At 38.3% G+C, this 24,459-nt stretch overlaps 1 protein-coding gene across 2 annotated transcripts in view; it reads left to right on the top strand.

Moving 5' to 3' along the window:
• Nucleotides 1–24,459, top strand: part of LOC140482067 (glutaminase kidney isoform, mitochondrial-like) — a 130,365-nt gene that overhangs the window by 88,567 nt on the left and 17,339 nt on the right. Inside the window, exon 15 of one of the 2 annotated variants that reach the window (XM_072578978.1) lies at nucleotides 2,892–9,439. The exons of the other annotated variant lie outside the window; for it this stretch is intronic. Coding sequence (XP_072435079.1) covers nucleotides 2,892–3,020 — 129 coding nt within the window. The 3' untranslated portion in view covers nucleotides 3,021–9,439. Of the gene's footprint in view, nucleotides 1–2,891; nucleotides 9,440–24,459 lie in introns of those variants that run through there. 2 annotated transcript variants of the gene reach the window in all.

The raw sequence follows: 24,459 nt of genomic DNA, 5'->3' as shown, positions 1-24,459 counted from the left end.
AGCCAAAAGCAGAGGAGGAGGTTTTTAAGAAAATCAAAAAGGGATTGCAAACGCCCACACCAATTATACACATGGTCCACGGACTCCACAGCGCCACAGAACAAGCTGGGAGTCCGTGAACCACCGCAATCTGCGGTTGCAGGGGACCACGACACTCCTGTTTATATTCTTTTTATTTTTTTTGTGCTGTTTATATTTGTTAGTCAGGGCTCCCTGATTGAATCAGGTTAACAGCCCTAATTTGGGAGCTTGTCTCAGGTCAATTACAGAGGCTTTCTGATATACAGTGCCTCATTTTACTCAATATGTTTCTATAATTTATCTATTCTTGACTCTGTTGTGTAAATGACTAATGTGAGTTTACACTTCTAATTACCTAGTCTGCCAACACTTTGGCTAGAGACAGTCACCATCAAGCAACTTCCAAACATGCCCAAATGATCCATTCTCAGCGGTCATGTCTTTTGATATCTTTCATAAGTGGGCTCAGTACTCCCCACCTATCTAGTACCTATTCCAATATTCATAATCTGTACAAGAGCAAAATACTGCAGATTCTGGACATGTGGAATAAAGCCAAAAAGTGCTGAAAATATGCTGGAAATATCTATTCAGATTGGAATTTAATGTTTCAGTTCAGTGACATGTCTGATGACCAGCTTCTGATGAAACATCATTAATCTGAAGTTTTATCTCTGTTTCTCTGAAAAAAAACAGATCCTGCCAGATCTGCTGTCCAATCACTGTTGCAAGGCTTCACAATCTGTGGTCTGCATTAATAAGATTTTGAGGCAGCAATTGCTGCAGTGGACTTCTGTGTGTGTTACAGCTGGAAGCCTTCTTTAAATTTTCTAATAGGTGTGGTTTAACTAATCTTTGTGGCCTGATACTTGCTCAAAGAAAGCCAGTGAAAAGACTTCCATCAACACCTTCCCTTGCCATTTTCTTACAGCTTCCCTTACCCACCACCACCACAGCAACTCTGATCCCTTTCATCTGGCTCCAGGTGGGGACGAAGTTTGTGAAATATTGCATTAATGTGTAGCTCAGATTTTACTACTATGTTCTTATGTTCTTACCTTAGTGTGATTTATGAAAACTTGTCCATCTATATTCCATTCATTTATTTGAGATATTTCAGTGCAACTGATCCGAATTATTGAGACAATTCTATATGCATGTAGATGTGCTCACATCTGTTGACTATCATGGATTTGTGATGAGGTTCGAGCCACAGTTGCTAATCATTGGCCTGTTAGTGTTTTGAATCGTTGATTAAGTTTTTGGTGTTTAGCTGGGTATACACCATAGCGTTTAATTTGTCATTTGCTTTTAATTTAATTTGTATAGATATTAAAACCCTGAAATGCACTGTACCCAAATAAATTATCTGGTCCCTGCTCCACTCAATAGCTTTATAATTTACTCCTGTTTTTACTCCTAATATTGGCTAAATTTAAAACTCAGTATTTCTGCTTGCAGGAGCAGGTCAGGGAAAGATTAACTCATGATCTGTTGATGCCGTATTTATAATAAAAAAAAACTTGTGCTCACTGAATCTGTAATAAACTGCAGTTAAACTGTGCATAAGATTTTTTTTAATCTGCATTTGTGTAGTTCTGTGATCCCTTTTGATTGGCTGCTTTCCGTAGAACCTTACCTTTCTTCTAGCCTGCCAACTTCTATTCATGGAATCATAGAATCTGTACAGTGTGGAAGCAGGCCATTTGGCCCATTGAGTCTACCCTCTGAAGAGCATCTCACCCAGCCCCATGTCCCCTTACGCTATTCCTGTAATCCTGCATTTCCCATGGCAATTCTACCTAACCTGCACATCTTTGAACTGTGGGAGGAAACCAGGGCTCCAGACAGAAACCTGTACAAACTCCTGAGGCTGGAATTGAACCCAGGTCCCTGATGCTGAGAGATAGTAGTGCTAACTGCCACCACTGAGCCTGCCTGGCACTTCTGTTGCTTCTAGATTTTTGGAAAAGAGGTCTGCGGTTTTTGCTGTATAATCCTTTGAATAGGATTAGTTTTTAATCTTATCAAGTTTAGAAAACGCCATGTACGCAATTAAATTAAGGTAGAATATCCTGCAGGAGTAGTACTTAATTAAATAGATAAAAACAAATTGGAACTAATACGGGTTGTTTGAGGATCTAAAAATGTTTTGATGAAATCCTTAAAAATGAAATAAAAGGAGGGAAAGGATAAGAGTGAGAATGTTGATTTGTATCACAAGAATGGTATGTTATTTTATAAAGGGAAGGTCAAATTACCATTGGAGTTATGAGAATTGAAGATGTTGAACTATTCAGCCTTATCTCTCAAGATTTTCATTTAAAGCTGTGTATTGTGTACTGGTATATGTTTCGCTGTATGTAGAAGAGAAGATATAAGCTAGATCTTGTCAGGTCATCATCACCTATTACTGCATTTTCTGCCATATCTACTGTTTGCTAATGCTGCTAAAATAAAATTGTTACTCAGATTCTCCCTTATTGTAGACAAATCAGTTTTTTTTAAACAAGGTAAACAGAATAGATCAGAAATAATTGCTTGTTTGATCACTTAATGCCATTACTTATTGTATTTGTTCATTGTTGTTACCATGCTTAAATGCTAAGCAAACTTAGCATAATTTCATGGCAGTTGAGTGAAGGTGTTTTTGCAATAAGTGCATTGAACGAAAATAAAAATGGAAGGTTTATTAGTTCAAATATATTTTCAAGCTTTTGTTTTTGCAAACCTAGGAATGGTATTGGCTAGAAAACTGATCTTAGTTGGATCATTGTTCTGTAGTATTTGAGGGTGGGGATAATTAGTTGTTTATGACAAGCAGGAGAAAAAGTCAAAAATCTAATTATTCATGTTGCTTAAAATACCAGCCTGTCTTCGGATCAATGGATTATGAAAACCTACAGAAAGAGCTTGCACTTAATGGGACTCTGTGGAAAAAAGTATCACCTGAATCAAATGAGGAGGACTCTTCCACTACTGTAGTGTATAGAACGTAAAGCTTTGGTGTACAAAACAATTGCAGTTGAATTAATTTGTGATCTTGCGACTGTGGAAGGACTGTAGTTCTGAAACTACTTTGAAGATTTTTTTTTGTGGTGTCACTTTTTATCATGTTAACATTTTGAGCTGATTTTGTATTACTTCTGATTTTGCTTGCATAATGTAATATGACAGTTCCGCTAGCAACCATGAACATTATTAATGCATCATTCCTGAGCAGTTTCTTGTGTGGAGGGGCATTTGTTTAATGTTTGACATATCATTTTCCTTTACCTTGCTTGTTTGTGAATAGTGGGAGTGCTCTAGCCATTTGTTGTAGCAAGAAAAGCTCCTTAGTGGCTTCTCACCTCTCCTAAGCACTATGACCACTGAAGTTTTTCGAGAATCTATTTTAGGTCATCTCCTTTTTACCTGCTGCTGGTTGATGACATCATCATCAGGAGTCATGTAATTGATTTGTACATGTGCTTGCAACAATCTAGGTTTGTCACACCTCAGCCTTCCAATAGCTTGTATTAAGGCCCTCAATAACGCAAGTACCATCCTTTAGCCAATTCAAGAAACTGTTGAAGACACTGAATATAATGACAGGCTAAGGACAGTAGTAATGCCTGGGTGCAAGGCCTGGTGCTCAAATATGCCCATCCCCCACAATTAAACTGTTCTGGTCATTTACACTGTTGCGATGTATCTGACAAAGTTACTTTAGGGGTGTTCTGTCCAAATAAAAATTGCAAATTGCTGTCAGTCCACTTGGTCACCAGCATAATGATGTGTTGTCATCAGTGGTGCTCTCAATTGGCACTTACTCACCAGTAATCTGTTCAGTTAAAAGTTCCACAACATCTATTCTACTCCAGTCCTCATTATTGCCTTGCTCCAAATGTCTGCATAAGAGCCAAATTTAAAAGGTGATATAATTGTGACTGCGCTTGATATCAAAGCCATATTTGACTCCGTGGGGATTCAACTAACTCTAGCAAAATTGAAATCACTGGGAATTGGAGGGGAAAGAAAATGGAGTCATCCTCGGCACAAAGATATTTTTGTTCTTGTTGAGGTCAGCCGTCTCAGTCCAAGGAAATCACAGCAGGTGTCCTTGGGGTATGTTTTGCGCCCAACCATTTTCAGCTGCTTAATCAATAACCTTTCCTCTGCCATCGTATTAGAAATACAAATGTGTATTAATGACAGTACAAAACACCAATTAATGATGCCAAATATTGGAAGAGTGCACAATACAGGAAAGATCCAGACAACATTCCGTCTTGGGCCGCTAACTGGCCAGTGTAATGCAAGCGTCACGTAAGTACCAGGCTATGAATGTTCTCAACAAAAGCGAATCTCACCATCATCTTTTGACATTTAACAATATTGCCATTATTAAAATGCTCCACCAATCCAGTAGGCTGCAACTGACCAGAAATTGAACTAGACCAATCATAAAATGGCTTCAAGAGCAAGTCAGATTCTGAGAATTCTGTGGTAAGTATCTTACCTGATTTCCCCAAACTGGTTCACCATCTACAAGGCACAGTTTAGGAGTGTGAAAAAAATACTTTCCACTTGCCTCCATGAAGCGTTCAAGAAACTCTACACCATCTGGAATAAAGCAAGCTGCTTGATCATCATCCAATCCAGCACCTTAAAATTCACACACACCATTGGCACATGTTGCCAACAATTGTGTATTATCTTCAAGATGCACTGCAGAAACTCAGTAAGATCTCTTCAATAACGCCTTCCAAACTACAACATCACCATTGCACATGTGTTGAAACACCCTCGCCTTTAAGTTCCCCTGCAGACAAACTTACTTGAAATGTATTTGTACTTGCTGTTAACAGTTCAAAAATCTGGAAATTCCTTCCTAATAACATTCCAGGTGTACACATACCCCATGGGAAGCAGTTAAAGAAGGTGGTTCTTCACTACTTTGGGGATGGACAACAAGTGTTGGCCTTGTTGATGTTCACATCCAGCCATAAACCAAAACAAAAGACAATGTCAGGTTGGTTGCTTAGCATCCATCCTTGGATGAGCCAAAATTTACATAAATGAAACATTGGAATGAACAATGCATTTCTTCAGACCTCACTGCAAACTCTGCTTTCCTGCTACACCAAACTCTTCAAATTCTGGTGCTTTATTTGACCCCATGTTTTGTTTCTGATCTGTACCTCCTCCTCCTGGGATATTTATGTCTGTATTCCATCTGTTGATTATATAGTGCTGACGTCCTCAGCTTGGTTTTTTCTGGGCTTTACTATTTCAGCTTTGTCTTGACTGACCTCCCAAATCAAGGCCTGTAACTTTGAGTTAATTCAAAACTCTTCAAATGTTTTACATTCTGCACCATTAATCTTGTACTCTCTGTCCTATATTGGCTTCCATTCCACCTACACTTTGGCTGTTAAAATTCGCAACCTTGTGTTCAAATCCTCTCATAGCCTTTACTCTCCATATTTCTCACCTGGACCAATCTTCCAAGAATCCTCCATGCCTCCAATATGGGACTCTTGTGCACTTCCATTAGTCGTCATACATTCTGCTGTCTAGTCTATAATCTTTGCTATTTTGTTCTGAAGGTATTGCCTTCAATCTTCCTCATGCTTTGCTTTCCATGAAAATGCTTCTTAATCTTAGTCTCGTTGTCGAATGGTTTAGTGCCCATCCTAATATCTCTGGGTTATTGTCATTTACTACTTTGATTATGCTGCTATATTGCATTTGGGATGTTTTCTTTTGTTAAAGTTGTGTATATGCAAGATGCTGATGTTAACTCTTGCAGACTTAACATTATTGACTGCTAGAAAGGAAATGCAGAGATACCTGGAGGGAGCATACAATTATCGTTCCTTCCTAAGAGTTTTGTTTTTTGTTTTTATATGGCATCTTTTACTGCTTCAGTTGTCCTTCCTTCACTCGATGTTACTTGTGGCTGTTGCCTTCATGTAGCTGAAAAGTGAATACCTCTTCCAGTTTGTAGCTATCATGGCCTCCATTTTGAAAATGAGAAGATCAATCTAGTGCAAGAGTTAAAATTGAATCCTGGACAGAGCAGCATTCCGTAACAGCACACATGGAGTTGGGGGTTAGCTGAATAGAGTTTAGGAGAAGGCAAGTTGCATTGCTTTGAACTGAATATTCTATCATGTTCATAGTCGTCCAGCACAAGAAACCTTCTGTCTAACTCGTCCATGCTGACTAAGTTTCCAAAGCTTAAACTAGTCCCACTTGTCTGTGTTTGGCCCACATCACACTAAACCTTTCCTGCTCATACCTGTCCAAAATGTCTTTTAAACATTGTAACTGTACCTGCACCTATCACTTCCTTTGGGAGTTCGTTTCACATACAAATAACCCCCTGTGAAAAAGTTGCTCCGAGTCCCTTTTAAATCTACCTTCTCTCATTTTAGAAACATGCCTCCTAATTTTGAATGTCCTCCATCCTAGGGAAAAGACCTTTTGCTACTCATCTTGTCTATGCCCCTCATGGTTCTATAGACCTCCATAAGGTCACCCTCAACCACCTACACTCCAATGAACAAAGTCCCAGCCTATATTCCTTTTACCAAAATGTATTGCATCATGTTTATCCAAATTAAGTTCCATCTGTCACTTTTCAGCCCATTTGCCCAATTAATCAAGATCCCTTTGTGATATTAGATAACGTTGTTCACTGTTGACTATACCACCAATTTTGGTGTCATCTGCAAACTAGATTACTGGTGCTCCTAAATTCTCATTCAAAAATTTATATAAATGACAAACACAGTGGATCTAGCACTTTATTCCTGCGGAACACCACTGGTCACAGTCCGAAGAACAACCCTCCACCACCATTTTCTGTCTCCAAGCATCAAGTCAATTTTGTATCCAGTTGGAGAGTGTGCTTAAAGTATTTCTGTTGCCTATCAAGGCAAGACAGAATTTGAATACATGCAGTGTAAAGCTGACATTGATGATATATTTTGTGTAAAATATTTCTATTGTTTAGGGAGATGTGCTATGTATGAGGGAAATGATTGCATTGAAAATGGGCCCAGCTTACTATTAAAACTCAGTTTATTATAAGCGGTTTGGTACCAAATCACTAATTATGGTGGAATTAAGAAATGACAGTTCAAACAATGAATCATATTTCATGCAAACAAAGTATTTTGTCGAATTGAGGACCATAAAAATAATTACATTAACATGCCCATACTAGTGTAGCATATCTTGCTTTTGAGTTTTTAACTTCTGTGGCTGACCCATGATGTGGAGTAGATTAGTTGTATTTTATGATGTTTGTATTAGTCATAAATTGCTAGATGTGTGTGGATAACTCTAATCCATGTATTAAGTGTATATACACTCAAGAAAAAAAACAGATCGATGAAGATCTATTTCCATCTTCACAGACATTTGATTTCCATAAAATTATTTATTATTGATAGTTGTAATAGTTGTTAATTCAACTGCTGTACTCACATTACAGAATTAGTCTAGAATGTTGCAGCTGTTATTGAAAAGCATTGATTTCACTAATTCTAATGTTCAATCTAAGTATCAGAATGCTGTGAGCTGTTTTATAAATGGAATATTGTAAATGAAGATAGGCAGCTCATTTGGAATTATGGCAATGAACTGCACCTAAAGTTTTACACATGGATAAGGTGGATTGATTAGATAGAGCTGAGGTACAGATCAGCTACGATCCATTAAAAGTATGAAAACCGGCTTGATGAGTTTGACTTCTCTGATGCTTCTACATGCAGCTCATCTTTTGCTGATTTTGATTACGTGGTAGACTCATCTAGTCTTAAGTGGAAAGTTGTAGTGTAAAATTTGGTCTTGGTTTATTATAGAGCTAAGGAGATGGTGAACTGATTTTTTTTAAAAGAATCATTAGTACTGTTTGTTTTGGTTTGCATGTAAATTGAGATTGAGACATGACAGGCAATATCGACACTTTATGGATTGTGCCTAACTTAGCTTGCTTCTAATTTCAAAAACAGAATTTTTTTTTCCAATTCTCTTGTATTAATGAAAACCTAATATAAAAATGGATAAATATTTGAGCATCAAGCCCCATTATGGCTAGGGTAGAATTTTGTTTAAATACATGATTTGTTTTCTTCAAAAAGAAATTGGACTAGGGAAAGTTAACACATTTGCTTTCAGACTTGATTATACTCTGTTTCTAGGGTTAAAGAGATTGATGTAAATAGCTACTTTATGTTGTAATATATTCGAATTTTAGAATACCAAAGATGATGTACCTCCTTTCACATTTTGACCAAATGTCATCATTAATTATTGTTATGTAAATATTGCTAAACACTTTTGGAAACTAAAGCTCACTAATTGATATGGGAAATCAGCATTGTTTTAGTTCATTGGAGAAAAAGGAAAAAATTGGAATATTATTCAGCCCATCAAAATTACAATGCACTTACATTGCCCAGTAGATATTCTTTCAAGGTATCAGGCAGGATGGATTTAAGTATGTAATTAGTCAATTTTCTTCAAAATTGTGTTTTGCAATACAATAAATCCATATTTGTGTACTTATGCCTTTTCCATAATTATGCTGAAATCCCAATTATGCTACAAGTTTAATTGTGTTTTTCATTCTGGCTCAAAACCTATGCAAGTCCCTTAGTTAATAACCCCAATGTTTCTATTTTGCATCAATGTTGATAGAGGAATCATAGAATCACTACAGTAGGGAAACAGACCATTTGGCCCAATGGGTCCACACTGACCCTCTGAAGAGCATCTCACCCAGTCCCATCCCTCTGTCCTATCCCTATAACCCTGCATTTCCCATGGCTAACCCACCTAGCCTGTATTTCCCTGGGCAATTTAATATGGCCAATCCACCTTCAGACTGTGGGAGGAAACTGGAGTCCCTGGCAGAAACCCACACAGGCACAAGGAGAGTGTGTGCAAAGTCCACACAGTCACCTGAGGATGGAATTGAACCAGGGTCCCTGGTGCTGTGAGGCAGCAATGCCACCAATGATAGTTTAAAAACTTCCAATGCTGCATTTGAAGTTTATTTCTTTCATCTGTATTATTACCTGAAAGTATGCACTTTTATCATTCCAGAACAACTCCTGTATTTACATTTGTTACTTCAAACTGACCTGCTGTTGTTGTATTTTAAAGCCGCTAAAGTAATGTTACTCTAAGATTTACTTAATACATCTCTCAATAAGTGGATTATCTATAGGTCTAAGGGAAGTACAATTGCACAATAGATAAAGTATGTTGAAGGTTGTCAAATCTTAAATATTATAAATTTGTAAATAGTGTTTGTTTAATGTTAAGTTTCATTTTAAGTATCTTTGCTTGCATTTTTGTATTTCATTGCATTTGCTTTATATTTCTTGGCAATGGTCACCGTTTTTAGCTTTTATTTGCTTATTTCTGGAACCTCTTGCATTTTTTGTTTAATAAAGTTGTTATATTCCACATGAAGCATTGTATATATTTTGCTATCATAGTAACGAATGTCAATTATAGCTAAAAAGCAGTATTATTGGAATTGTTTTCATTTATATTTTTAATATAGTAAAATTATCCTCAGGCATATGCTTGAGAAGAAAATAGATATTGTTTAACAGGTAAGTTGAAATGGAGTTGACAAATGATTGAAGCTTTTCAAGGAGGAGAGGCAAGACAAGTAACAAGAGCAAGGAAAATGCTGCTGTGAAGCCATGATGGCCAAGGGCTCTGCTACTGAAGGTAAATTGAAATAAGTGGACTAGTAAAGGATACATAAGGCTAGATTTTGTGCTGGACTCAGGAAACCTAAGAAGGGCCAATTCCTGACTTCAGAAACACCTCTTCCCATGCTCTGATATTTTTGTCTTCTGGAAACATGGGTGGGTATGATTCAGATTCCCTGAACTGAGATAACGTTAGTACAAGTGATGAGTTAGTTTGCCAACAAGGCCTGCCTTGATTTTATGGAAAGTCAGCCTAACTCTCCAACATTATTCTTTTCCCCTTACCTTTTACCCATATTCCATGTGCACTTCCTATTCGCTTCCCATTTCCCACAGGAGATCTCTTTCCTGTCTTCCACTCCCCTAATAAAAGCCCCTCGTCCATTAGTATTATGTACCTTCATTTGGGCCATTTCAAAGTAATGATCTTTGAAATGGGCAAGAAAGTACAGCGCTAACAATCTAATAGACCTATCATTTTGTTCAAATTGAAAAATTATCGACCCAATTTTTAAGAAGTTAAATCCTCTCAAACGCTCATTCACTAGTAAGGAGTCTGTAACAACATTCAAGACAGATCCTGTAATAACCTCTTAAAACTGTCAATCAAACTGCAAACAACTTGACACTGAGAAAAATAACTTTTGAACTTCTGCTAAAGGAACACTTTGCAATTGCAAACGATGGAGACTATTGAAACTAGAAAAACTGATTGCTGTTTTTTCCTGAACTATGCCAGAAAACTTGTGATTCAAAGTGGCTGATTTTTCGCAACACGTAGGCCATTCAGCCATTGAGGTTGTCCTGTCAGTCAATATGCTCAGAACTGTTTGAATATTTCATTGTCTTTCACTTGAAGACTGAACCTCCATTGCCCTCTGTAGTAGAAAAATTTCAATTTTATTTAAATCAAAATTGTAGATCAGTTTTTTTCTGATTTCAAGTAACTTGAATGTTAAATCACTCCATATTGAGATTATAGTTCTGAAGTGCTGTTTTCTTCAGATTTTAATGCATAAATAACTTTCCGAAAATGTAGTCTGTATTTACATGATGACGACCATTGTGAGTAACTTTTCAGCACAGAAACACATGATCAATCACTGCAGTAGAAACAAAAACTGACTTGTAATTCAGCAACTAATAATGACGCTTGTAGTTATCAAGATATTTAATACCTACATGTCAAACTATTCCAGACTCATTAGGCTTCTCCCAGTATTCCTGAGGTCTTGGGCAAAAGCCTTCCAAAATCCACCTGACCCATTCAAAATACTGGGTGCATTTTTTCCATAACTGACAATTATGGGATGATTGTGCCTGTCCTTTTTTTAAAAAACTAAATTTAAATTTGCTGTGGAAAAGAACAAATTTTGGGTGATTTCCACCAATGCATTTCCAGAGCCCCATTTTGATTTGTCTTGCAAGATGCTTAAAATTGAGGATGATGAAGTTCAATTAATTTAAAAGGTATTTTACAGATAGTGTTTGATCCTATGTGTATTCTATACCATTTTGTTACAGCTGGACATGTTTCATGCTTCAGAATAGTGCCTTGTTTTATATAATTCTATTCTAGGTTATGAGAAAAAGTTTGTCAATCATATAGTGAGAGGGGCCAATAATTAATACTTGATTCAATTGCCTGAACAGTATGGCATTGCCAGTCTTTGCAGTACAAAATTCTTAAGTTGAGGAAGATTTGATTGACTGTGTTGTTATCCATTGTCAACTAAGTTTTTGAGTGAAATTATGATCCAATTCAAACCGATTATTAGTTGAACACGGCATTTTATTGGGGGGAAAACGTCATGGTGCATGTGGAACTAGAAGAATCCATACTGCTGTGAGGAAGGGAGCAACTCTTCACTGGCCACATTCTTTTGGTGGATGTACACTAATTGGGAGGCAGTTATTGCTGAGAACAGGACAACATCACAGCACATTCTTTAAGAAGGCTGCAAAATCTGGAAGCTTCAGTCTGTGGTGCTTTGCAATGTGTCTGCATTGCTATTCACTGACTGGAACTGGCAAGATACTGAAATAATTTGTATTAGCCATGAGTTCCATAGCCCTGTCTTTGAAGTGGATAACTGAATTAATCTTATGGAAGCATCTTCTGGTAGCTTATCAGTTATGGAAGCCAGGTCTGTTGTAAAGATGCAGGTAATTGAGGCCATGACTGGCAACTGGTATATGGTAGTGGCAAGAGCTAAGTAAAGTAAGCATAAGTGAGGATATTAAAGTGAGGGAAGATTTTGGGTTGTGTAAGGTAGTTGTTCGTATGTGTAACCATAACATAGGATAATTCTAGGTGCTCTTAGCTAGAGAATAAGATAGGAGCAGAAGCTTTTTGGCTTTTAATGACCTTGCCTCCACTACCCTCTGAGGCTCCAAATTCTTAAGTCTCACAACTCGCCTGAGAAAAAAGCATTCTCCTAATTTCTGTCCTGAAAGGATAAGTGCTAGTTCTGGATTGACACATGCTGTCCACAGACATCATATCAAGGCCCTTCAGGATTGTACACACTTCATTCAAGTAATCATTTAGTCTTTTAAACTCCAATGTAAACCAGCCTAACCTGCACAGCTAACTCTTATAAAACAACCCAGTCATTCCAGTAATCAGTGCTGAAAATGTGTTGCTGGAAAAGCGCAGCAGGTCAGGCAGCATCCAAGGACCAGGAGAATCGACGTTTTGGGCATGAGCCCTTCTTCAGGACCTAAATGGGCACATGCCCGAAACGTCGATTCTCCTGCTCCTTGGATGTTACCTGACCTGCTGCACTTTTCCAGCAACATATTTTCAGCTCTGATCTCCAGCATCTGCAGTCCTCACTTTCTCCCATTCCAATAATCATTATATTAAACTTCCCTGAAATGCTACCACTGCATTTTTATCCTTCCTTAAATAAGGCAATCAAAACCACACATAGTATTTGAGATATGGTTGAGTTACTGTGCTTTTTCTATTCTTCCTGCCAAATTTATCAATCTCCCATTTCCCCACATTACAGTTGATCTGGAATTGGCAGGGATTGTTTCCTTTGGAACATAGCATAATCCTCTTGGTTCAGCAGACATTAGGTTGAGATAAGAGGGGATTTGTATTGCAATCTTTTAACGTAAAGGTGATCGGGTTCTGGAACTCATTGCCTGAAAGAGTTCTGGAGGCAGAAACACTGTCAAGATCCTCTACGTGGCATTACCCACAAGGCTCCATTAGTAGAGTTGGCGAATGGTATTGGGGTCACTTATCTCTTTGCAGGTGTCATATGAATATTGTGATAGCAGGTCTACATGTATTTATGGAAGATTTATATATATTTTAGTATCATTTGTTTTTGATTTTTAGAGGTTGAATTAGCGGCATATGGCTCTGGTTTGTACGTCTGAAGGAGTTTCATGATTAATTTTAGTGATTTTGTAATAGTTTTTTTTCAGAAACAGTATTAGAGATTTTGTGGAGAATAATGAGGTTTTCTTTGCATTGGGAAAATGTACAAGAGAACAAAATAAATATTGTAGTGCATTAGGCTTTCTGTTTAATGGTTGCAATTATATGTTGTTTGGGTTTTGGGGAGATCACCTCTTCTTTGGATTTGTTGGCAGAAGTCCTCGTCAAGACTGGATATGTAAAACAATTACTTTTGAGAAAGGAAGAGTAGTTTAGAACTTTTGAGAAGAAGGTTACCCCAGTGCAAGGAGTTTGTTTAAAAATTCCAGAGCAAAAGTGTTTTATTAATCCCTTCAGTGTTTTATCTGAAGCTGAGGATATCTAAGTTCAATTCTATGAAGCTGTAGGAAGAGACTGAGATTATCGAATGGAACATAGAAATGGCAGTTAAAACAAGTTTTGGATGTGAAATAGAAAGGTATTCTTGCTCATGCGAGTGCCATACAGGAGAGTTCTAGAATTAATGGGTTTGTATTTTGCCATCTTGAAATCTTTTAAATTTATGTTATATCTAAATAGTTTGGTTTATTCTATTTTATCATAATCTGTTGCATAATTAACTTAGTTTATTGTTAAATTCCAATATGCTACCTTTTTGTGATAGTGAAAAGATCATGTCATTTAAATTTTTAAAATATTTATCAAGCCAGGTTTTAATATGGATTCTGACTTGGTTGGTAATAACATCAACTGGGATCATAACATTAAGAGTCACATGCTGCAACTGCCTATGATCTTGCAAACATCCAGTACTAAGTTAGTAATTGATACTTAGAATATAATTGTACCTCACAACTTCAGGATCTTCCTTTGTACGGTATTACTGTGCTTGTGGAAATTGTTTAGAAAAATACAATATTATGGTTGATAAATACATTAAATATGATGTAGAATTTGTTTAGGTTTTTTAAACATTCGGGCAGTTTCTCTGTAGTCCATGTTTAGCTGAGGTTCTGTCGAAATTTCAATTGTTTCTTTGAGTCTGTCAGAAAAATGTACTTTTGATACTTGGGCTCCACAAACAGCCCCACTTCTATTTTGCCAAGACATTTTTCAGTCTGTATGACTTATTCTTCACTAAACTGGAATTTTTCTCACCCTTTCTTGCATGAGTGAGAATTGTGGGTTTTTTTGCCTTCATTTTCCTCTACCCTAGCATTTAAACCTTGGGAATGTTAATAGCTAACATTCAGCAAGGTTCAGGGACTAAAGTCAAAGGCTTCCTACTTCTGTGTGTGTATAGCTCAGTGTTGGGTTTGGATGGTATTTTTCCAATTTTTAGGGAGAATCATCATCTTCCAACTAACTCAGGATTATGATGAACTGTGTGTAACAAATGAAATCCAACAAGTCAGATGAATAGTCACTTAATCTAATATTAATGTTGGGGAATTGGAGGAAGTGAAAGAAAGATGTTTAGGGCACTTTTGAGTAGCACCAGATGATCCTTGCCCATTTTAATATACAGATGTGACTTTGCCATCTGTCATATGTGTCCTGTCATCGCCACCAATTAAGTATTCCTCATTATATTTAGTACTAATTAAATATCCGTATTGTCTTCTATATTTGTGACTAGAAATAATCAAGGCAACTATTCTATCAACTGAGCCAAGCTGTATTATTATCTCAGTACATAATAGATTTATTGTTGCTACTCTGCCCAACCTTCTGAAGCAACCTGGTAATGGAACTATGTTATTCAAGAGTCATAAACGAGTGCACTGGTCAAAAACAAGCATCTAACAATTCTAATCCCATCTTCCAGCACATGGCCTGTGGCCTTGTATGCCTTAGCAATGTCATTGTCCTCAAAAGAAGGCTGTTCATATAACTGCTGCTTATCAGCATTTATCGCATCCCTTCTTTGCCTATTCCATTGTGCAGAGCACAGTATACCATGATAATGTAGCACAATCTGGACTATACTGGAGGAAGAGATTAATTGATTGGTACTTGTGTTTCTCAGTCTATAAAATGGTAAATGAGGCATTCATTGTGCAACATTTTAACGTTTGTTGGCCAGTCAAGTTTAAAATCTATCAGCTATATACATTTCTTGTTATGGCTTAGTGTAGGCTTTTTCCACATGTAATTCAAAGATGCAAATGTTGATTCAAAGATCCATTTTGTAATGGAGATCTTTCAGTTGGAAGCAAGTTGTTTTTCATCCAGGCATTTTTGTTAAGCAAACACAATGTGTTTGACACATTTGGATCAATATGTCTAAGTGCTTAAGTAGTGAAGTAATTTAGTAACCCTTAATGACAGTTTTGCATTAAGTGAGACAAACTAGCCCACCTCTACACATTTGTTTAAAATACTTAAACCATCAAATGCATTTAATGGATTTCTGTTGTTATTGTGTCAGAATTGTTCCTCAGCCTACGTTTAAACCATAACTGTTGACTAGCAGTTTTTCAGTTTGAATGCAAATAAATCTTCCTTTTTTAAATATACTCATCAAATAGGTATCCTTTTGTTAATTAGTTTTTTGCTGTATAAGGAGTCTGTGAGGCTGATGTCGACTCTAAGAACACCTTGTTATGCTGGATCAGTAAATTGCATCAGTATAATTGTTACTGCACTACAATGGGATGCCTTTCAAGATTTGCTTACAAACAACAGCAGTTATTTCGGGGAATGTAGTGGGTTGTTACTTTGAAGGCCAGATTATGGAAATTGTTCTCCACTTTGAGAGATCCTGGAAATTTAAATTGCAGGGGCAATAGACATGAAAGAACAAATACTGGAAACAGATAAGGAATGAATTACTTCATGCTCCACTTCACTATTGTTAACTAACTCAAGTAATATTGACAGAAACTGAGGGATAAATTATTTTCCAAGTCTTTAAAAATTTTGTGTAGTGTAAAGATCTGAAGTGTAGTGGGAGAGAAGAAATTAGGTAAGTGGTTAATTTGTTTTTTAATTAAATTGTGGCATCTCATTTGGTCTGTAGTTAAGACTTTTGAATGCAAATGGGAAAATTAATATTTGTTACAGAATTTGAGTCGATGTTCATATAATATTTGGTCTGTGGTAAGCTTGAGCACTCTTCCACTGGTGATTCATGTCAAATGCAATATTGTTTGGATGACTTGCCAGTTAAGCTAAAGCTATTTTAAGATGTATTAAGGGGAGGCAAGAAACCTTCTTAGCAAGGGTAGTTCAACAAATCACCATTGTTTAGGTATCACTTGATGGCAAAAGTAGTTGACCTACTCACATCGTGCGAAAGTAATAGATAAGAGAAAATGAGATATTTTGAAAGATGCTTGAAACTACTGTGTCATGTTAAATCAGATTTTTTATTACCATATTTTAAATTTAATTTGAAGTACATTTACATCCATTATCAAGAAACTACAAATGAATAAAATCTTGACAAGGTAAATTTTGATTTGATCATGTTTTGTGTTTTATGTTAAAGATTGTAATAAATAGTCCAGAATAATTAAATTGTGCTAATGATATTTGTAAGTTTCTTAGATAATTACTTTTACATAAAATAACTGGATAGGGAAGGATCAGTTAAGGATACACTACAGTCCATGAAACTTTGGAAAGGAAGCATCGGATATACTTATAGAATATATGAATAACTTAGAGTAAAAGTTATCAAAATAATGGAAAGTTGCAACTATCTCAAAATAATTTGGCACAGAAAGCAAATGAAAAGTCATGCTTTTTCTTTTACATTTTGTGCAAATTTTGCTTTTACCCATTAAAGGGAGTTTACTAACTAAAATCTTAGCTAATTGAAACAACCAGTAGTGGGCACCCACAAAGTAAATGAGTGGGCTTTGCAAAGACTCTTAGCGTCATGTCTCTGGGTCCCAGCCAGAGAGGGGAGATGAACTGAGTATTGAGTACAGGAGTTGGGCGATCATGTTGCGACTATACAAGATATTGGTTAGGTCACCGGGTTTGGAGGGATATGGGTTGGGTGCTGGCAGGTGGGACTAGATTGGGTTAGGATATCTGGTCGGCATGGACGGGTGGGACCAAAGGGTCTGTTTCCATGCTGTATGACTCTATAAATGGACCCTGGCATTGGTTGGAGTGGTTCACCTGCAATTAACTACTTGAGGGTGCAGCATTGATAACAATAAGAGGAAACAGCATAGATACAAATAGCTGAGAAGGTTAGTAACAAGGATGTGCTTGTAACATACTGAAGATGAGGATAGAGGACCTCAACAGGACAGAAGAGGTAAGTGGCATAATATCGTAAGGTTATCTTTTAAGGTTCCTGTTGTTCTTCTGTTCAGCACTCCTACAAACCACACACCTTGCCACTCCAATTATTCCCCTCCAGGCATCTCGTATCTCATCTAAACAGATGGTCACTCTCCACAGATTTTTGTGTGAAGGAGAAAGAAAAACTAAATAATAGTGACCAGCATGACCTTTGTCAGTGACAATTATAATCTCTGTGGACGCCAAAATCTGTGAGAACTAAACTTGAGTATTGCTGAAGAAAAATCTATTTTAATAAAGCTGATGATCTTGCAGGCATTAGGACAGTTCACGAGATACCAAAGAACCAATGTTGTTGGACAGCATTTGCAAAATCATCTTAGGTTTGTGAAGTATGACACTTGCAAAAAATTCGAGATTCAGTTGGGCTCAGTGTGGCACGCTTATGTTGTACCGGAAGTCAGTGTTTGGTTTAAAATGTAAGGAAAGTTTTGCAGTTAAATGTCGGTCATCATTTAACATGTACATTCTCCATGGAAATACCCCCACTCTGAGTTCACTTACCAACTAATCAGCATTCTCATTCAGCAAAAATGTTATTTTCCTTTTAGTGCTTTTTGAAAATTATTTGCGAGGGAAATCTGGAATCCTTACCTGTTCTGATGTGTGAGCCCAGACCCAAGCAATTTTATTGACTCAACTGCCCTCTGAAATGGCCCTACTAAGCCACTGAGATCATGGGGCAATTATGGATGGGCAATGTCCAAGCCAGCAACATTTACATTCCACAAATAAGCTTTTTAAAAAATCTCTCACTACCTAATATCCACTCTCTCTGTTCTGAGGAGGAGTGACCCGATCCTAAACATTAACTGATTTCTGTCCACAGATGCTGCCTGACCTGCTGAGCTTTTTCAGCTTTTGCCTCTTTCACCCTCAGCTTTCTAGCCCCTGTCAAGTGTTCCTTTGCCTAACAAAGGAGCAACAGTCTAGTTTCTTCTCAGGAAAATTTTACAGCTAGTTTTTAAAATTATTTTAGGCCATTATTTATTGCCCACCTCTAATGGCTAAGAGGGTAGTTAAGCATTAACCACATTGCTGTATGTCTGGAGTGGCATGTTGGCCAGTCCATCATTCAGCATGAAGTCATAAGGGAACCAGATCTTTTCGATGACAATCAAAGTGGTTGCCATTAGACCAATTTCTTACTACAGATTTCTATCTAATTCTGATTTCATGATCTCCCGTGATTCAAACTCATGTCCTCTGAATATTAGCCTGGTTTCTGGATTATTAGTCCAGTGACATTACTGGTCTGCCATTTCCTCCCTCCAGGATTACATTTATGCATTTCCCTGCAATCTGGTGTTTTAATTGCTCTTTTCAGCTGGGGTGTTTTTGGGAAAGAAATCAGAGTTTGAAACTACAATTAGTGCAGACAATAGCTTGTAAACTGTGGATTTCATTGCATAACAGACACTCAACTGTAGGCAGTCTCTTTCCACAATGCAGCAGATGTCAGCAGTGATTCACCATGAAAGGCGCTCTGACGTGTCAAGAGACCTGACCGTTGCTTTTTGGGGTCCTAATCTCCTTCCAGCTGAAACTATATCCTTCCTAATTGCCCTATGTAGTGGCATGTAGCTGAGGAAAAGGAACTGTTGGTGGTACTGTTACATTTCTTCTTGTCCCTCATCACAGGTATGAAATGGATCTTCACCTTGGAGCTGAACTTGCTATTTGTTTCCATAGGTGAAATCAGATCTGCTGAACGTTTCCAGCATTCTCTTTTTACTTCAGATTTTCTGCAGGCACATAATTTTGTTTTCATCATGAAAATGTTTTATTGAGTGGATTTGAGAAACTGTCTACTTCTTCGGGTCCAAACTGGAAAATTAATATATAACAGCAGTCACTAGATCAAAGTATTTAGAAGGAATTCCTTTACAGAGAGAGCTACGCATCTTGAATTCATTGCCATATAGAGCATTTGAAAGAGAGTTCAAGGCTTCCCAATCTGTGGATTGTGACCCTCTACAAGTCACCAGGGGCTGCTGCAGAGCTCCCAAAGATCACTGACAGCTGAGAGGCCCTTTAAATCATTGCAGTAGGTTTTAATAGTGGGAATGGCCACACTGTCCAATCCTGAAAGTGTAAAACAATCTGCATTAATAGCTCCCCCGCCACCACTACTCTCACTTCGCTCTCTTCACCATCCTCTATCACCACTAAGTGAGAAAGAGCTCTCCTCTCCTTCTGTACCCTTTCTCCTCACCCCACTGTCACAGGTGTCTTGGTCGTGTGTGTGTGTGTATATATATTTTATAAAATAAGAATAGAATAATGAATTCATAATAAAAATCAAAACAGGTTAATACTAGAAAGATAATTTTGAAAAATGGGAAGATTAAAATATTTACCTTCTGGTTGAGTGTTAATAGTCACACGCCTGCTGGACAGATTGATTGGTTTTGTCATTGTTTTAGAACTAGGACTTGTTTTAGTAGACCCGTGTATGGCAGGTAAAATTAAAATGGTAGACGGAGTTATCCAGAGTTCTTCACAATCCCAGAAGTATTACCCCACAGATTGAGGACATTCAATTTTGCCTGTCAACCTATGCCATAAAATCACTGGATCCACAAGCATCACATCTGATCCTTCTAGTGGATCAACTTCTTCGTGTACGTGACTCTTATTGTTTTACAGATTTTAGCTGCTTTATCAGGGTATAAATAGTTGAAAAATCAAATGAAAATTTTGTGCTTTGCAAATATCCAGTGCAGGAACATAAAAACCATTTTAACTTGAAGGGTAGACGAGTATGGTTCTGACTGGCCTAGCAAATTAAGTCTTAATGATTTGTTCTGATTTGTTTTGCTAATGGGTAAGCATACTTGATACTCCATGTTAGGGTGAAGCAGATGACAGTTGCAGCAATTTTTTTAAAAGTTTAATGTGTAATTGCTCCAGTTACAAATGTGCATGAGCGATGAATCAAGAATTATCTTTTTGGTTTAATATTTGAGTTGTTCTCAGCATAAATTTTGGACCTAATGGTTATTAAACAGAGTGTACACTAAACTAGAATTTGTGATCATTTATTTTCAATATTACACTTGTGCAGGTCATGGAATCAAATAATTGTTTCTTTACAGACTTGTGTTAGGGCAGAAAATAAATACGAGCACAGATAATTACATGATGAATTAATTTGCATTTGATGTGAACCGTGTACAATTTTATATTATGTTAAAAAGAGTCCAGAGACCGTATATTCCTGTTAGGGTGAAAGGAAAGGCTGGTAGGTATAGGGAATGCTGGATGACTAAAGAAATTGAGGGTTTGGTTAAGAAAAAAAGGAAGCATATGTAAGGTATAGACAATATAGATCAAGTGTATCTTTAGAGTATGAAGTCAGTAGGAGTATAATTAAGAGGGAAATCAGGAGGGCAAAAAGACATGAGATAGCTTTGGCAAATAGGGTTAAGGGTTTTTACAAAAAAAATTAAGGACAATAGGGTAACTAGGGAGGGAATACGGCCCCTCAGTGATCAGCAAGGCAGCCTTTGTGTGGAGCTGCAGGGGATAGGGGAGATACTAAACAAGTATTTTGCATCAGTATTTACTGTGGAGAAGGACATGAAAGATTTAGAGTATAGGGATGGTGACATCTTGAAAAATGTCCATATTACAGAGAAGGAAGTGCAGTATATCTTGAAACGCATAAAGGTGGATAAATCCCCAGGACTTGATCAAGTATACTCTAGAACTCTGTGGGAAACTAGGGAAGTGATTGCTGGGCCCTGACTGTGATATTTGTATAATCGATAGTCACAGGTGAGGTGCCGGAAGACTGGAGGTTGGCTAATGTAGTGCCACTGTTTAAGAAAGTTGGTAAGGGGGGGGGGGAATTCAAGCTGACGGCAGTCTGAAAAGTCTACTGTGTTGGATTCTGTACCATATACTGAAAAATGTGTTGCTGAAAAAGCGCAGCAGGTCAGGCAGCATCCAAAGAGCAGGAGAATCGACATTTCGGGCATAAGCCCTTCTTCAGGAAGCCCAAAATGTCGATTCTCCTGCTCTTTGGATGCTGCCTGACCTGCGCTTTTCCAGCAACACATTTTTCAGCTCTGATCTCCAGCATCTGCAGTTCTCACTTCCTCTCTGTACCATATACCCCAGGCACAGTGGACTTCTACCCCCCTCTCACTAGCCATCCCTGAGAAAAATTGTTAGAATAAAGCAGGCAAAATACCTAGAATCTTTTAAATTTGGATTTGGAGGCTTTGGTGTTGAGATGAAGATGAATAAAGGAAAAGGAGCAAAAGGTGTAAAGCTGGCAGGGCATTCCCCTACTGTGTTGGGCACACCCCCGCAGCCACTGCTTCGACTCCCGTGGTGACGCCTTTGAGCTTGGTGAAGCAGCAACGTTTATTCATGGAATTTGCAAAACTTCATGAAAACATTGAAACAGCGCTGTAGCCAATTTCTGCCATGCTGAAAAAGCATGAGCAGGAGACTCAGTCATTGGATCAACTTGTGGAAGCGATCGAGTAAGGGACCGAGGTATCAGAGACTGCGACTGAGAACTCCGAGGGGCAGATCTGAACCTTTTGAAGACCATGTTCGAGCCCTGCTGAAACAGGTTGAAGACTTCGAAAGTCTAGGTTGGAGAAAAAGCTTGCGTGTAGTGGGTCTTCCAAAGCATGAAAAAGGCAGGAGTCTGGTTGAGTTCCTGGAGAAGTGGTTCCCAGAGTTGCTGGGGCTGAAGATCTAGTCGGGCCGGGTGAGTGTGGAGTGGACCCACCAGATCGAGATGCACAGGTCTGGGTCTGATCAATACCCCTGCCCGACTCTAGCACTATAAAGAAAAGCAGTTAATAATAGAAACATTCAGAAGACTGGGAAGAGAGCCACAGGCTCTGGTATATAAAGGTTTGAGAATAATGTTTTCTTTTCATGACTTTTCTGGGGCCATAATTAAGAAATGGAAGTCTTTTGATAAGAATGGCAGTACAGCATTTTAATTATGGGGATCTCAACTCGGTGGAGAAAGCAAAAGAATTTGTGAACTCTCTTAAAATAATTGACTTGGACTGAGGGAAAAAGAGGAAACGATAATTACGGACAATGGCATAATTTTTTTTTTCCTTCTCCACTTTCTTTGTTCTTCTCCCTTTTTGTGACTTCTGGTCTTATAAGCTTGGTATTGCTTTGGAGTAAAATATTTGGTTTGTTTAATATTATATCCATTTGGTAATTACCTGTTATTTCATTTTTTTTCCTGGGTGGGGGGTGGTTACTACTTTGGTGTAAAGATGTATGGGATTGAGGTATGGAGGGGGACAGGAGGGCATCCATTGCTAACTTTCATGAGTGTAAATAACATTGCTTGGGTTTGGGGCACAGCCTCAACTGAAAGATGGTAGGATGATTGTGAAGTTGGGAGTGAATGCCCCCATGGCGAGGGGAGAGATCTCTAGTGATTTTTGGCTTACGTGTTTATTTGTTTAAGTTAGGAGTAGTGGATTTTTTTTTTTAGTTTTAGTAGTTTTTGTAGGGATAGTTTTAAGATTTGATAAAGTCTGTGTTTTTTCCACTGGTTGCACATTGAATGGGCTTCTTCCTCTCAGGGGACCGCAGGCTGTGGTGGGCAGTCATGATTAGATAGGTAAGATACAGTATGGAAACAGGCCCTTCGGCCCAACAAGTCCACATCGACTCTCTGAAGAGTAACCCACCCAGACCCATTCCCCTTATATATATATCCCTGACTAATGTACCTAACACTATGGGCAATTTAGCATGGCCAATTCACCTGGCTTGCACAGCTTTGGATTGTGAGAGGAAACTGGAGTACCTGAAGGAAACCCACGCAGACAGGGGGAGAATGTGCAAACTCCACACAGACAGTCACCCGAGGCTGGAATCGAACCCAAGTCCCTGAAGCTGTGAGGCAGCAGTGCTGCCCTGTTGTCATGGCTAGCGATCTCTTCCGATGGTACACCTGGAATATGAAGGGGAGCCATTTCCCCCATTAAAAGGAAAAAGGTGCTGTCAAAACCTAAGGAGGAAAGGGTTGCTCTGCTGTAAGAGACACGTTTAACTGATTGGGAACGTCTGAAGTTACAGCAGGAGCGATACGACAGGGTATTTTTCTCCTCCTTCAACTCCAAAAGCAGAGGAGTGGCCAGACTATGTGAAAGAACCTCCCATTTCAGGTGATAGATCAAATCAAGGATGAACGTGGACAGTTCATCATTCTCCAGGCTCTGGTACACAGAAGAGTATGGCATCCTGAACATTTAACGTCCCCTGGCACATCATCTCAAATTTTTAGTTGACGCAATCTCTAAATTAATAGCTCTTGAGGTGCACAATATGATTATAGGAGGAAACTTTAATCATCTCATGGACCCTGGGGTAGACAGGATGCTCAGGGATCTGTTGGATACACACCTGCAATCTGGAGATACCTGTTGTCATATGTGGGTGACTGGGTGCGTAAGGACTTGAGGTCAATATGGCTTGATGTTGAGGCCTCACAGGCAAGATGTCCCTTCCCAATTTATTGTTTATGGATAGGATGAGATCAGTGGTTGAGCATTGAGAGAGCCCAATTATCTTAAATATGGTAAACGCAATGAGGATAATGCAGCAGAGTGAGGGCAAGTTGTTCAAGACCTTGCCGGTCATCCCATTAGTGGGAGCCCCAGGATTTAGGCCAGGGTCAATGGAATCCGGCTTCAAAGCATGGGAGGGTAAGGGAAACTCCTGTTTGGGAGATTCATTCGAAGGAGAGGTCTTGATGTCTTCTCACCAATGCAGTCAGAAATATGGGATTCCTAATAGGGACCTTTTCCAATACTTTCAGATTAGGGATTATATACAGAAGAAGACAATGTTCTTGGTTCAGTCCTATAAGTCGGACATAGAGAGAGTGCTCCGATGTAGGGACGCTCTTTCGGACAGTATCATATACCATTTGCAGAGAGGGAACGCCTTGGGGGATATGGAGAGACTCCATGGGATCTGTAATCAGGAACTACG

Source organism: Chiloscyllium punctatum, chromosome 10 (genome assembly GCF_047496795.1).
Source record: "Chiloscyllium punctatum isolate Juve2018m chromosome 10, sChiPun1.3, whole genome shotgun sequence".
Taxonomy (NCBI): Eukaryota; Metazoa; Chordata; class Chondrichthyes; order Orectolobiformes; family Hemiscylliidae; genus Chiloscyllium; species Chiloscyllium punctatum.
The sequence above is the reverse complement of the archived record's forward strand: the minus strand, read 5'-3'. Positions and strand labels throughout refer to the sequence as shown.